At 48.8% G+C, this 13,048-nt stretch overlaps 3 protein-coding genes across 7 annotated transcripts; all 3 read right to left on the reverse strand.

The window, feature by feature from the left end:
* Positions 1–1,861: 1,861 nt before the first annotated feature.
* Positions 1,862–5,077, reverse strand: LOC6625201 (uncharacterized). Of its 4 annotated transcripts, none has more exons than XM_032436809.2 (5): positions 4,136–5,077; positions 3,727–3,860; positions 3,603–3,671; positions 3,475–3,549; positions 1,862–3,410 (listed from the first exon to the last, which is right to left on the reverse strand). In XM_032436809.2, the coding sequence occupies exons 1-5, from the start codon at positions 4,954–4,956 to the stop codon at positions 2,044–2,046; spliced, it is 2,466 nt and encodes an 821-aa protein (XP_032292700.1). In that variant the 5' UTR covers positions 4,957–5,077; the 3' UTR covers positions 1,862–2,043. The 4 variants fall into 4 exon arrangements, with proteins under 4 accessions (XP_032292700.1, XP_032292699.1, XP_032292698.1 ...); XM_032436808.2 differs by having other exon boundaries at positions 3,475–3,552; XM_032436807.2 differs by having other exon boundaries at positions 3,721–3,860.
* On the reverse strand, positions 4,985–8,973 carry LOC6625200 (uncharacterized). Its single transcript, XM_002050260.4, has 5 exons — positions 6,754–8,973; positions 6,633–6,689; positions 6,475–6,558; positions 6,321–6,410; positions 4,985–6,268 (listed from the first exon to the last, which is right to left on the reverse strand). The coding sequence occupies exons 1-5, from the start codon at positions 8,833–8,835 to the stop codon at positions 5,036–5,038; spliced, it is 3,546 nt and encodes a 1,181-aa protein (XP_002050296.2). The 5' UTR covers positions 8,836–8,973; the 3' UTR covers positions 4,985–5,035.
* A 129-nt stretch (positions 8,974–9,102) lies between these two features.
* Positions 9,103–12,686, reverse strand: LOC116651067 (uncharacterized). Of its 2 annotated transcripts, XM_032436811.2 has the most exons (2): positions 10,743–12,686; positions 10,464–10,675 (listed from the first exon to the last, which is right to left on the reverse strand). In XM_032436811.2, exons 1-2 carry the CDS (start codon positions 11,631–11,633, stop codon positions 10,607–10,609), a joined length of 960 nt encoding a protein of 319 aa, XP_032292702.1. In that variant the 5' UTR covers positions 11,634–12,686; the 3' UTR covers positions 10,464–10,606. The 2 variants fall into 2 exon arrangements, with proteins under 2 accessions (XP_032292701.1, XP_032292702.1); XM_032436810.2 differs by having other exon boundaries at positions 9,103–12,686.
* Between the last annotated feature and the right edge of the window lie 362 nt (positions 12,687–13,048).

A 13,048-nucleotide genomic window follows, 5' to 3' on the forward strand; every position in this document is an offset into this window, starting at 1 on the left:
AGCAAAAAATATCAAATAAAGCTGAAAACGCGCGCTCGTAAAACCAAAACAACAGATTCCGCAGCCATTCAAATGCCACACACAAAACAAAAACGGAGAAGCCCCCTAGTACTACCAGAAGAAGATCAGATAGAAGAAGACATAGAGCAAGAGAGAGAGAGAGAGAGAGAGAGAGAGGGGGAGATGGTACTAGACAGAGATGGCGAGTGCTCGTGGGCACAATGGGAAACAAGCCGCACAGACTTCCGCTTTCATTTCATAAATTCGGATTAAGGCATTTTCAAATGATAACAATGAAAAATAAAAACCTTAAGAACTGTAGAAATGCGCCGTGAATCTGATTAACGGCAACTACAACGACTCGGAAATGTGTCACGTAAATGGTTTGTTTCCCAAGTAAACCCACAAAATGCCCAAGAACAATCATCAGCGACAACAACAACAACAACAACAGCAACAACAACGACAACAACAAAGGCAAAGCTCACAAATTGCTGTAAAAAGAGCAGATCTCGGCGAGAACTGAGCATCCATTGTTGGGCAATTGTCGCCCATGTAAATATAAATGGATATACCTGGACTCAACTGAGCTGTTGAAGCTTATCGAATTACGAAATGCTGCCAGCTGAACTTTTGCGGAAGAGCCTGCCAGCAGATAACAGATAAGAGTTACCTGAAGTGTGATCTTCAATGCAAGCAGGTGAGGTGCGAACTTTGCACCAGCCAGGTCAGGCTACTCTAACTACAAGTGATATATTTATTTGATTAATTGTCTAAGCTCGTGTGTTATGTGATATTCGTATTCGTATCCAGCGTGAACTAAAAATCTAGATAGAAACTGCTTTGATCGTAACATATATGTATAAATCGAGAAATATGTATGCGATCGCCCTCAGTTAAATGTATATTCCAACGTTTCATGTTTGTTTCACCTGAGTAGAAGCCAAGTTCAACAAATCGATATACGAACACGTTTCGCAAACATTTGCTCAAATTCGAGGCAAACATCGAACAATTGCACTTCCTGCACAAACGCATCCTGTATTACTTACAGCACATGGGCTCAAGCCGGTCCTGGGCTGGGCTGGGACGGGACGGGACGGGTCCAAGGGGCATTCATATCATCTGTTGCTGCGTGGCCCGACAAATTTTACGAATGATGAGCGGAAACGCTGCGGAGGCGCGTACTTTGTACACAAACAGAGAATCCAAAGAGTGTGTGTGTGAGAGAGAGAGAGAGAGACAGAGAGAGAGAGAGGGAGAGAGAGGGCAGATTGTAAAAACAAATGTTGGCAAACAACAAAAACAAGGAAAAGGATGTCCTGCTGCCGCTTAGCGGCATCAACGAGTGTGGAAAAGTGCGTTCTGTAGCTGCAATTAACATTTTCCGCTAGCTGCTAGCTGCTGGCCGCACAGCAGGACATGTGGCCAGGAGGCAATTAGATGCTCGTCCCGCAGTGTGAAATGCAGCGCAGGAAGCAGCTCGACGCGCCCATTGTGCGCTCACGTCCGAATGGGCCATTGGGCCACGGTACAGGTACAGGTTCCGGTACCTTTTGTCCGGTACTCGCTTCCAAAATATTGTTGGTGATTAGTGACTTTGCGCCTGGTCGCATTCCAAATGGAATGGAGAATAATAAGGAAACGCCTGTGGCGTTAATTGTTTGTCCTGTAGCTGTGGCCCGTTTGATTTGCGCCGCTAACAGAAGAAGTTAATCTGGGCCAACGGAAACGGAAGCGGAAGCTGCAAATGCAAAAAATCCTTTAGCTGTTACACATGTCAAAAAACAACAAACCAAATAAGATCACTTTTACCAGCAAGAAATACGATTTAAATCCGGAAATCAATGAAACAATTGAGTTTGCATTTTACCGGTTTTATTATATATATATATATTGATCTATAGCTTAATTGAAAGTCGACGGAAATTTTGCTTTGAAAACTAAACCACCACGCGGCCGAACAAAATTATGCATTATATGTTCGATATAAGTAGATGGATTAGTACTATATACGATCTACACAATGCGTAATTTGTGCACTCAGTGCCAAAACTGTAAATTGGAACGACATCGACTGCATGGCTTGGACCCGCATAGATCATGCAGGGCATTCGATATGTGCTCCTCACTGTGTGGCCGCTCGTGGAGTGTGGCCCCCGCCGCTGTGCGCACCAGACTACGGCGTACACACTCGCCGTTGCGCCGGAGCGTATAGTTGATGGGGAACTGCAGCATGCCGGGTCGATAGTGGGCCACGGGCTGTAGACCATGAATACAGTTGCCCGTGGGTCTGGCCGCCTGGCTGTTCATGCGTCGCCCTGTAAAGGCGGCAAAGCAGCCGCATGGCGTCCGATTTGTGGCATCACCAGCGCCAAAGCGATCCTGTTGCTTGCTGCAACAGCGGCAATATTTTTGCCCGTTGCCGCCTGGCGACTTGGAGCGTCCATTTGGTCTGTCATGGCTAGCCGTTGGTTGCTTCGAGCGGCCACTTTGGCCCGACGACGACTCGGCGCCTCCCGGACCGCCTGACTGCTGGTTGCGTCCTCCCGTTCCAGGGTTGCCAGGAAGCCCTCTGTTGCGTCCGCCCAATCTACCCTGCCGCTGATTGGATCGACTGGGTGCACTTATGTTGCTCGTCATCGAGCTACTGCAGGTGGCTTGACAGCCTGGAACACAACTGGACTTGTGCTCTGTCGAGCGTGAGCCCGCACAGCAGTTCACACATTTGCCGCCGCGCTCAAGCCCTTGGGAGCCACAGGGAGCCGTACAGTTGGGAACGCAGCTTCCGTTATAGCCTGCCGAGCCGGAGTAGCCGTTGTTGCGGCCAGTTAATTTGTTGCAGCCACTGCGACAGGCTGTGCTGCAGGGACTTGAATGCTTGAACTTGCATATGGCCTGCTCTGAGTCGGGCAGAAAGAAGTTCGAATTATTAAGTTGACGTGGAACGTGTCTGGTTCTATATTTATCCTTTGGTTGCCCTTTGGTCCTCTCCTTGTTATAGCTCTTGGATTTCTCCTTAGACTTTTTCTTTTCCTTCTCCTTCTCCTTATGCTGAGCTGAGGTTTTTGTGTTTGACGATTTAGCAGATACGCCGGTGTTAGATGCGCTTCGGGAACGGGGCGACTTGCGGTCCTTGCCACCATGCTTTGTCTTTTTCTCCTTTTGGGCTGTTGGTTGCCTGACATAATTGCTCAGGAACATCTCGAGGGCCTGTGCGATGAGACAAATAAGCCTTTCGCTATTTTCGGAACTGTTTCTGCAGAATTCGCAATTGCAGGTACATCCAGGTCCAGAAAAGCCACTCACATCGTCTCGATCAGCCGTGGAAGCGTAGCTATTGTTATCCACATTGACAGGCCCGTTCTTTCGACGCATACCTGTGCAGCTAGGAGGACTTGGACTTTCACCTGAAGCAGTCATTTAATTATGCGCGTGCTTAAGACATTTGCAAAAATGTTAAGTGCAACTTACGCGGGTCGCGTTGCCCAGGACGAGCATTGCAGAAACCTGAATCGGGAGCCCATTCATTGTTTCTTGGAGCTGCAGCTACTACCGGAATATTGGATTAATTCATTTAGTTGGCTTAATGCTTAACTCACTATTTTTATCAGTATAATTATCGGTATAAGGCTCATTGTCAGTCCAATCCCCGTTTCTTTGGCTTGCATCTAATACAGGAATATTCAATCATTAGCATCGAACTAAGGATACACTCACAATTACTTTGGACCAATGGAGTGTCATAAATGCGGTTCTGAGTATCGTCATAATAAACCTGACCCGTGGGCGGTGGTGGCGGATTTTGATTATAGCCGGGTGGTGCATAGTCACAGGTTGGCAATACACTCGTTGCGCCTCTGTTGAAAAAAAGGGCAAGGCTTAGAATATATTCGAAAATATGATCTCAACTCTAGAATCTAGCAGAACGACAGACTGAGCTAGCAAAGAATTCCTTTCAATATGGAAGTATTAAACCGGAATTAACTTTAAGATGGTAGTAGACTTTCTCTTAATATGGAAAGCTGACCTTGTATCCGGACGGACTGAGCTGCTGAAGATATCCCTTATTGCTTATTGCGTCACCTTAGCTTCGGAAGTCCGAAGATGTCTTGTCTTGTAAAACGATACAAACCGATCCAGGTAGCCGCTCAAATAACTATTTTTGTATTCGTTGCTGTTGATGCTGCTGATGTTGTGAAAGTTGGATTGTTGTGTACAGGTTCGCGCTAAGGCAGTCGTCAGCTGATCAATCAGTGCACTATTTTCGCAATCCTGCAGCACAACAATGCTGAACGGTGGCGGCTCGCACGGATTACCAGCCGGACCGGAACTCTGTACTGTTGCCTGACCCTGACCCTGACCCTGACCTGGACCTTGGTTTCCCGACTGCGTGCTCTGTCGCCAGTCCGACGAGCATGGTGAGTAATTGCCAGATTGACCCTTGTAGTTTTCCAAAGCCGCGTGGATCTTGGCATTGCATAAGTCACAAATACAATTGTGTCCATCGGGCGAAAAGCTGGTGTCGATTGCCCGCTGACCGCAGACAGGACACAATCTGACACCGCCGCCCACATGGCGTATGGGCTTGGGCTTTCTTGACCTTGTCCTTGTGGCTGGCCAGCTCGGCCTAGACTGGTCCCGGCGCATGTAGCTGCCTCTCCGTATGGCTGTCGGACTATAATCGTTGTTCCTCATTGTCCTGCCCAGCACAAATTGCGTCCTAACGGTGGGCTTCAGATCACGTTTCTTGGGATTGACCGTTTCGCTTGGTGGTGAAGTCGAAAGTTTTCTTACCGTAGCGGCCTTTGGTTCAATGTTGTCGCAACTGCTGTCATTCTGCGTGGGGCCTGATTGGGCATCGAACTTCTGGCTTCTGGACTTGTCGTCCGCTAGGCTAGCATCATTCGAGTTTTTGTAGTGGCTTAGAATTTTTTTGAAACCAAATCGTGTCATATTTGAAAATTTTCGGAACGCATCGAGAATTTGTTGTTTTTTTTTTTTTTTTTTTTTTTACACCTTCTGACAGCGCTGGCTATGCACTAGTTGCCTTTCCCTTGCCATTGACCAGCCAACTGGGCAACATTTTGCGCCACGACCAGCCGCTCTTGCCGCTTATGTGTAATCCTTTGACCTTTTGCAGTTCCACAATGGGACTGCCGCCCACAAAACCGTTCAGCTGTTGCGTACACTGCCATTTGTTGGGCACCACAAATGCCGAACATTTTGGCAGTGATTTCTTGACCATCCGCGGCTTCAGCATGTTTGTGGCGACTGTCAAAAGTGACTCGCGTCTTCTTGATCCGCCGGGGCCGTTGCTTGGTCCTTCATCGCTTATTTGGGTTGAGCGCACAGCCAAAAAGCTGCCCCGATAGAAATGATGTATATTCGTGCCCATACAGCCATCCCTGCTGTGCGAGTGGACTATGGGCTGTGGTAGCTGCTGCACTTGGCCATCCCTCAGGTACTGGGGCCGTTGTGTTGTGATTTGCTTCTCGTTGTTATTCTTACGCGCACGCTGCAGTGTGTTTTCTTCACTGCGTGGTGCTCCACGCTCCTGTGCCCGATTCTGCACCCGTTCTTTCACCTGTTCCCGCGCCCGTTCCTCCGTCCGTTCTGGCACGCGATTTTTATTTTGATTTTGGATTGAAGCTATCTCGCGCTTGTCTGTCGATGCTCCGATGGTTTCCCGCCTTGTCGTCGGCTCGGTCCCTGTCGCGGCAGTTGGCGCATTTCTAGCTGGTTGGCGTGTTGCTGTTGTGCCTTCAGATGCCGGTATGTTCTCTGTGACTTGAATAGGTCTGGCACTCTGTTGGTCTGGAGCCTGCATCTGATATCTTTGTGGCAGATCGCGTCGTGCTGCTGCTGCTGGAGGCTTAGGTCTTACTGCGGGCTGTGGGTGCTGTTCACGTGGATATTCTGCATCCTGCTGCAATCGTGCCGGCCTTTGCGATTGGCCTTGACCTTGCACTCTGTCGCTCCTAACTGTAGTCTGCTGTCGGCTGGGCTTGGGTTGGGCGCCCGGCATGGCTCTAGTGCCACCTATCTGATTCTCTCGAGGCCTGGAACTTGCGTTCCTTGCCCCTTGGGGGCTGTTGCCGGCCTGTGACAGCTTGCCGCCGCGACAGCGTTGCTTGTGCAGCTTTATTTTAACTCCCGTGCAATCGAGTAGCTTGTGGACTTTAATGGGTAACCGAAGTGCACCCGGATTGGCCTTGGGCATGCGGCGGGCCTTCAGCAGATTACTTATCGATAAAAGTGGTAGCTTCTGCAATCAGTTTATCTGAGTGGGTGAGATCAATTGGAATATTTAAACTAACCTTATTTGAACCTGAACTCGAGCATAGTTTGCCGGTGCAGCGTCGGTTCTTGATGTGCAAACCCAAGCATTTCTTGTTCACATTGCAAGTCTGAGGAGGTAGAAAACAGCAGAAATTAGAGTTCATAAATAAGGTAGACACAGCTTAAGCTTACGCCACAGCCGGATAGACGTCGTTTGGGCAAACTTCCCCGTTGCTTGGCCAATGGTAGGCTGCCGTGGGGTGCAGATCCAAGATGCTGGGAATTAATGGAACAAGGGTTAATTAAGAGACGATAGCAGATAATACACGGCATTGACCGGGAATGCTTACACAGGATTTGGCAGGCACCTGGCGCCGCTGTATAAAGGACGAGGCTATAGGCGAGAGCTAAAATGGAAGGCAAGAGTAACTTATATTTGAAAATGGATAGAAACATAAGGGGTTGTCTTACGCCCGAGTAGGATCTTTCATTACGGGAACTTGTTGGCGTTTTCCCTGGCGAGCTACTTCCATTGAACCACATCGCTGGCACAAAATTCGTGCGTGGACTATTATTATTGTTGAGCGCAGGCAAGCCATTGCCCGTACAACGGCAGGGCAACTCCTTTGCTTCGTCCAGATAGAAAGACGTGTGCCTGCGTCCAAATTCTTTTCGTGGAGCTTGCGGTGGACATGCGCAGGGTCCTTGCGCCTCATCGAAGGTTTGATAGGACGAGTATGGTGTGGCCTTGCGCTCCTTAACGGCTTTGGCAGGAGCTTGTGGCATGACACTCGGTTGCATATTGCAACTGCAGCTAGAAACGGTTAGGGGACTCCTGACGAATCTACCACTTTGATATTGCAACTCCGCATAGTCTGAGCGCGGATTGCCATAGTAATCCCTGCCCTGATTGCCTGGACGTGCATGCTTTGGTGCCTTACACGGTAACGAGCCATAAGTGCCATAATTTGATTTAGCCCTGGGGTCCCTGGACTTTTTGGTCTTCTTGCGGTAACCTTGGGTAGGACATTCGCTTAGGCAACCGTGTGATCTAACCACCAAGGGATTTCGATGTGCCATGGTAGTAAACTGTTTGTGTTCCGCGTAATCCGTTGGCTTTTCTGGCGGACAACAGCTGAATAATGACTCAGTTACTGGACGCGGCCCAAAACCGCAACTGCATGCCGATTTACTGCGACGTGGCTCGGGTTGCGGTCTGGGCTCGTAGCAACCTTCGCAGCGAGGTCGAGGCTGCTTTGAGGACTTGGGTGGAGCCTCAGTTTTATGCGCGTAACGATGCTCACTGCGAGGCTCACTGCGAAGCTGCCAACATCCTGCGGATTGGTCCTCCTGGTAAGGGTCGTAGCAAGGTTCGCAGAAAGGATCGCTACGGGATTGTCTACGATGCTCGCTATTCGATACGTGTCGCCTCGATTTTTGCTTTTCTGGCTGCGAAAAGCAAGAACCGCAGCAAGATGATGGTGGAAATTGTAGCTGTGCTGGCGGCTGCTTCGTACATTTCTTTTCTGGTGTTCCAAAGCAACCAGGCTCGCAACGCGATGGAGCACGTGTTACGGATTTATGTTTTTTCTGTGTATCGCTATAAGAATCACAACGGTGTCTGGATAACGAATCTGGCGTCATGTAGGCACTGTCCACGCTGTGAGAATATTGGCATGCAGCATCGCGAGATTTTGAGGGACATGCGGAGCGTGTTTGTGTTGTTCTGCCGTAATCAGCATGATTCTGTCTGGAACGATATGAGTTATGTGGTTTACAATAAGCATCGTTGCCCACTGAAGCACAGGATTGACCGCGCCGCAGCTTAGAGTGTGACCTGGTAATAGACGGTGAACGGGAATCATTACGGTTCCTGCAACAAGTTGCTCCGTTGCAAGCCCGGCGAGGTTCACTTCGTTCACAAGATCTGGAACGCTGTCCACGACTGCAAGCTGGCTGATTATTATCTGGCACCATTCTATTGGCACATGTGGGGAAACCAACTGGGTTACAGCTAAAATTGGAGGGGCCCATACCACCATACTGACGAGCTGGAGGCCATAGATGGCCATAGATTTGGTTTTTAAACTCCATCCTTCTATCCCTGTCGAACGTATGTGAGTTAGACTGGGTCGATCTCTGGTGCTGCATCTGGTACTGTTCCATTAACCGATGTCGGTACTGCTTCGGATTCTGTTCCTGAAACTGTCTCTGGTACTGCTGCGGGTACGGTGAGTGGTAGTGCTTCTGGTACGCCAACCGGGATGACATCCGGCACGAATCCTGGTAGTGTTGATTGAATTTCTGTCGATAGCACTCCGGACTCTGGCATCCATACGAGCTCTGATCCTCGTACAATGCATGATGCGGCCTAAAATGCTCGGTCGGGTATTGCTTCTGGTACGGCTCGTGGTACGAGTCACTGTATTGACTAGAATATCGATCCTCTTGTCGCTGCTGCCATTTGCAATCTGTGTGCCCTCCATATCTGGGTGGTCGTGCACCCCTACGTGGGACGCCAACCTGGCATTGCCTGTGAACTGTCGGGGCCATTGTAACGGCAACTGGGAGTTCCGTATTTATCCTCCGCCAAGATTTGCCTCACATTATCTGTGGTATGTTGAGTGTAAACACGAAAAATTTGTGAATTTAACAAAAACAGTGACAAGACACACAAAAAACAAAGCTGATTTGATCAATTACGTTTGATTTTGGGTGACAAGCTGGCTGGGTTGACAGGATCTAGTGGCAACATATCCGGTTACGTCAGTTAGTCAGATAGAAGGCGTGTCTCATATTTTTAGAGATATATATCAAAAGAAAACAAATCGTTGGATTGGCTCAACTCAAACTTTATTTGCTACAGTTTTTTTTTTTTGTTGTTTTTTTCTTTTTCAGCAACTAACAATAAATATCCATACGCATTGTAGATATCTATAATGCATGGATCGTAAATATGTGCAGAGCATAGTTAAGGCATAAAGCTAACTGCTTAACTAAGCTTTGCAAGTACGAACGATCAATGCATCTAGAATTGGGGCTTCGGGTCACCAAAACCCTGTGTAGTTGCCTGGAACACGTGGCTGAGGCAGGAACGGATTAGACATGCGATTGTTGCTTTTTCTTGGATTGATTAATTGGCTCGGATAGATGCTGTCCAATGTGTGGCTGGCCTGTCGCCGGAGGCATGGGCGTCGGGGCAGCCTCTTTCTCTTTTTCTTGCCCTGAGCCAGGCACTTGATGTGCCGTGGATTGGGCCAGTGCAGCGGTCGTCGCGCCGGTAGCGACAAACAGGAGAAGACCTCAGTGTTCTGATGTCCTAATGAGGGGCGTCTTTTTTTGCGCAACGGTCGACGTTGATCCTGCTGCTTTCGTTGACGCAGTGTGGCGTAAGGAGCGGGTATATCCAGCGGTTTGATGGTGGAACTTCTTTTGCGCCTAGCCTGTCTTGGCTTTCGGGTCGCGATGGGCGTATTGCATTGGTTGCCCACGCGGCTCGAATCCCCCACATCGTCCTCATCGTCAGAGGTAACCATCAGATAGATGGAATATTCTTTTTTCGAAGGCTCCAAAATGGCGCCAGCCTTCAGGCGTTCCGTTTCCTCGTTTCGCTTTCTGTCGTCGCACATGTGCGCCACCAACTGCATCAGCGAGTTCCACAAGGAATTATCCGACTCGACGCACTGCATATTTTTGTCCTTGAACAGTTCGTTTAGATTTATTTGCCGTTTATGGCCGTCAATTTTTGGTGTCTTGGCTTTCATTGACGCTTCCGGTTCCGCTGCCCGTTGCAGTTGGTCTTTCTCCTGCAAAATCTTTTGCATCAGCTCCAGTTGCTCGGCTGTGAACTTGAACTCCTGCTTGGCGTCCGCGTCGTCTGTTGCCAGATTGGGCAACGTTGTAGGCGTTACATTGCCGCTCAGCTCCGTTTGCTGTGGCAACTCCACATTGTCGCTTGGCTCTGACTGCTGCATTTCTGACAGGCTGGCTACCTTTGCCTTTCCCTCAGGGCCCGCTGCTAATTGTTGTGGCAACTCTGACTGCTGCAGTGCTGCCAGACTTGCAGACATTACCGGACTGTTGTGCTGCTGGTGGACTCGCTGTGGCAGCTTTGTGTCCGACTGCTGCGGTATTGCCAGACTGGCATGCCGTGCGGCGTGTCCTGCCAATGGTGGATATTTTAGCTTGGCGCACATTTCTGGCCGCTGCAGCGTTGCCAGACCTTTTGCTGTTCTGGTGCTGCCGCATCGTTTGTGTGGCAGCTTTGTTCCCAAAAGTTTGCGTATCTGCTGCAAATTGGCGTCTATATCGGCGGCCAGAAAATTCAGCTGCATCTCCGCTGGGGTTTCACCTTGGAGACTTTGACTTTTGGCCTTAAGCTCTTCCTGGCGACCTGCTTGTGCCGCGGAATGGTTAATTAACGATGTGCTGCTGGCGCTATAATCAGCTGTGAAGCTCACCGGCGCTTTGCTAGATCCACGATTGGCCAGCCTATGGGGCTCGCCATGAGTGGGCAGCACCTGGGTGCGACCGACGCCACCTCCGGTGAACTGTTTGTCCTTGGATGTGACCATTTGCTTGGCCAGCTTCACATAGTCAAAGTCAGCCGCATGAATGTGTCGCTCCACTGAATAGGGTCGCTTCACGATGCTAATCGTGGGCACATGCTGGGCTTCCGGCACAGGATTGGGATGTGTGGCCGCATATAGAGAGGATTCCGAAGTGGAGCCGCTTCTGTCCAGAAACTTGATCAGACTGCTCGCACATTTGCCAAAATTGAAGGGCATAAATCCGCTGCTCAGCTCCCTCTGCTGCTGCTGCTGCTGCTGCGGCGGCTGCTGCTGCTGCTGTTGTTGCTGCTGCTGCTGCCGTTTCTGCTGCAGTTGCTGCTGTCGCTTCAGCTGCTGCAGCTGCTGCTTGAGCTGTATGGAAATATCGCTCGTGGGCAGCCTGTGGCGTTGCTTGACTGGATTCTGCCACATCTGCTCATCGGAGCGACACCACATGGGCAGAATATTGGCAGTCTGCATCAAAGGCGCCTGTGGATAAACGGGCAGCACTTGGGGATGCGGTGACTGCATTAGATTGCGTCGCAGGCGACTCAGCCTGCGGCTGCTCAGCTCCGGCTGCGGCAGGCTAGGCATGCGCGGCAGTGAGCCCACCATTTTGTTGCACATGGCGGACATCAGGGAGGGCGGCCTGGGCGCCTGTGGCGGCCAGTGCACAGATGGGCTGCCCAGCCAGCCGATGTTAAGATGTTGACCCGGCGGCGGCGGCGCCATCATATGCTGATAGGCGCTGTAGGATAGCTGTTTGGCCAAGCCACCGACCATGCCACGTCGTCGCACCATGCTTTATCTAAATGTTAACGGGGAAAAAATGAAAAATCTCGCTATGGTTCGCAATTTTACTTGAAATTTGTGTTGTTTTTTGTATTTGTTTTTTTGTCTCTTGAATCGGTAAACATTTAAAATTTTGAATACACGCTTGGTGCCATAATTATTGGGGAAAGCCCTTTTTCGAGTCCAAAACGTTGACGAACAAAGCAAAGGTCCGCAGTATCCTGTGCTTTTCTTTTCTATTCTTTCCTTTTTCGTCTAGGTTAAAAGCGCACCCACGTGTTGACCCCACAGCTGGAGAGCTTTTAGAGCTGACGTCACGCATGCTTTTGGTGCGGCCGTCGCATGAGTGCTTTTGTGCCTGCTGCCGGTCGGCCACAATGGAAGATTTCATTCATTGCTTCACTTCACTTCCAGCGCACAATTCCCAACTTCAATTGGAAGCGTTCGCATCTCTCTTACGCTCTCTCACAAAGCTGTTGTGAGATGAAGTGGAAGGCACAGTTATTTGCTGTTGTTATCTTGTTCTCACTAAGTAGGCGCGCAATTTAAGTTCGCTGCTCAGCCGAGTCGGAGTCTAACAGTAAATGTGAATTTCATTTTGATTTTGTTTTCGAACGGTAAACGACAAATTTCCGTAATAGACTTGAAGGAATTTTAAAAAAATATCAGAAAATATCAAAGGATTTTATAATCTTTTGTACAAAATTGACTATCCACTGAAGCAAGTTAATAAAAAAAGAAAAGTCATAAATTACAGGAAAAAAAAAGTATATAAATATATAAATAAAAATGGTGAGTGCCGGGTGTGTCGCCAAGCTGCTAAGCGGTATGCAAATGGGCAGCTGTTACTGGCTGAAGCGAGTGAATCCCTACTGGTATGAGGCGAGGGAGGTGCCTAAGACAATGCTCAGCGACAAGTGCACCGCAAAAAGGGGTGCGAATCATCCTAGAAAAGTCGTCGGAAGAAGTTACAACAAATATATGTCACCGGCGGCAAGACAAGCGAATCGCATATAATTAGCATTAGTTAGTGGATAATGTGCACTTTTAGGAAACATACCATTTAGTGAGCGCATGGCCCGTTATAAAAAGCACTCATTTCTAATAACTTTTCCTGTTTTTAGGTATCTGTACTTGTTATATGGGAACTGAAAGCTGGCTGTTTTTGTTCGCTTTTACTGTAAAACCTTAATGAAATTAAAACATTTTAATCATTGAGCTCAAAAAATTTTACTCGAAAATTAAAAATAACGAAATTAAAATCATTTTAATGAACCACCAAATTAAATGTTTCATTTTACGCGCCCAATTCAAAGTGGGCTGCCAACTTAGCAGACAACATTTACGGCTTAGGTCTTAACAGAAAACTGTCGCGCTTAACAGAAGAGTCTACATATTTCGTTATCGATAAGTCCTAAAATCAA

Source organism: Drosophila virilis, chromosome 5 (assembly GCF_030788295.1).
Source record: "Drosophila virilis strain 15010-1051.87 chromosome 5, Dvir_AGI_RSII-ME, whole genome shotgun sequence".
In the NCBI taxonomy this organism is placed as follows: domain Eukaryota; kingdom Metazoa; phylum Arthropoda; class Insecta; order Diptera; family Drosophilidae; genus Drosophila; species Drosophila virilis.

Excerpts from the sequence above, each read along its gene's own strand:
- LOC116651067 (XM_032436810.2), bottom strand. The coding sequence starts at position 11,633 with ATGGTGCGACGACGTGGCATGGTCGGTGGCTTGGCCAAACAGCTATCC.
- LOC6625200 (XM_002050260.4), bottom strand. The coding sequence starts at position 8,835 with ATGGCCCCGACAGTTCACAGGCAATGCCAGGTTGGCGTCCCACGTAGG. Across the intron at positions 6,411-6,474 it reads GACGTCTATCCGGCTGTGGC|ACTTGCAATGTGAACAAGAA; the intron begins GTAAGCTTAAGC and ends CTACCTCCTCAG. Across the intron at positions 6,269-6,320 it reads CGAGTTCAGGTTCAAATAAG|AAGCTACCACTTTTATCGAT; the intron begins GTTAGTTTAAAT and ends AACTGATTGCAG.
- LOC6625201 (XM_032436806.2), bottom strand. The coding sequence starts at position 4,956 with ATGACACGATTTGGTTTCAAAAAAATTCTAAGCCACTACAAAAACTCG. Across the intron at positions 3,672-3,720 it reads TCCATTGGTCCAAAGTAATT|ATGCAAGCCAAAGAAACGGG; the intron begins GTGAGTGTATCC and ends TTCCTGTATTAG. Across the intron at positions 3,553-3,602 it reads TAATTATACTGATAAAAATA|TAGCTGCAGCTCCAAGAAAC; the intron begins GTGAGTTAAGCA and ends ATATTCCGGTAG.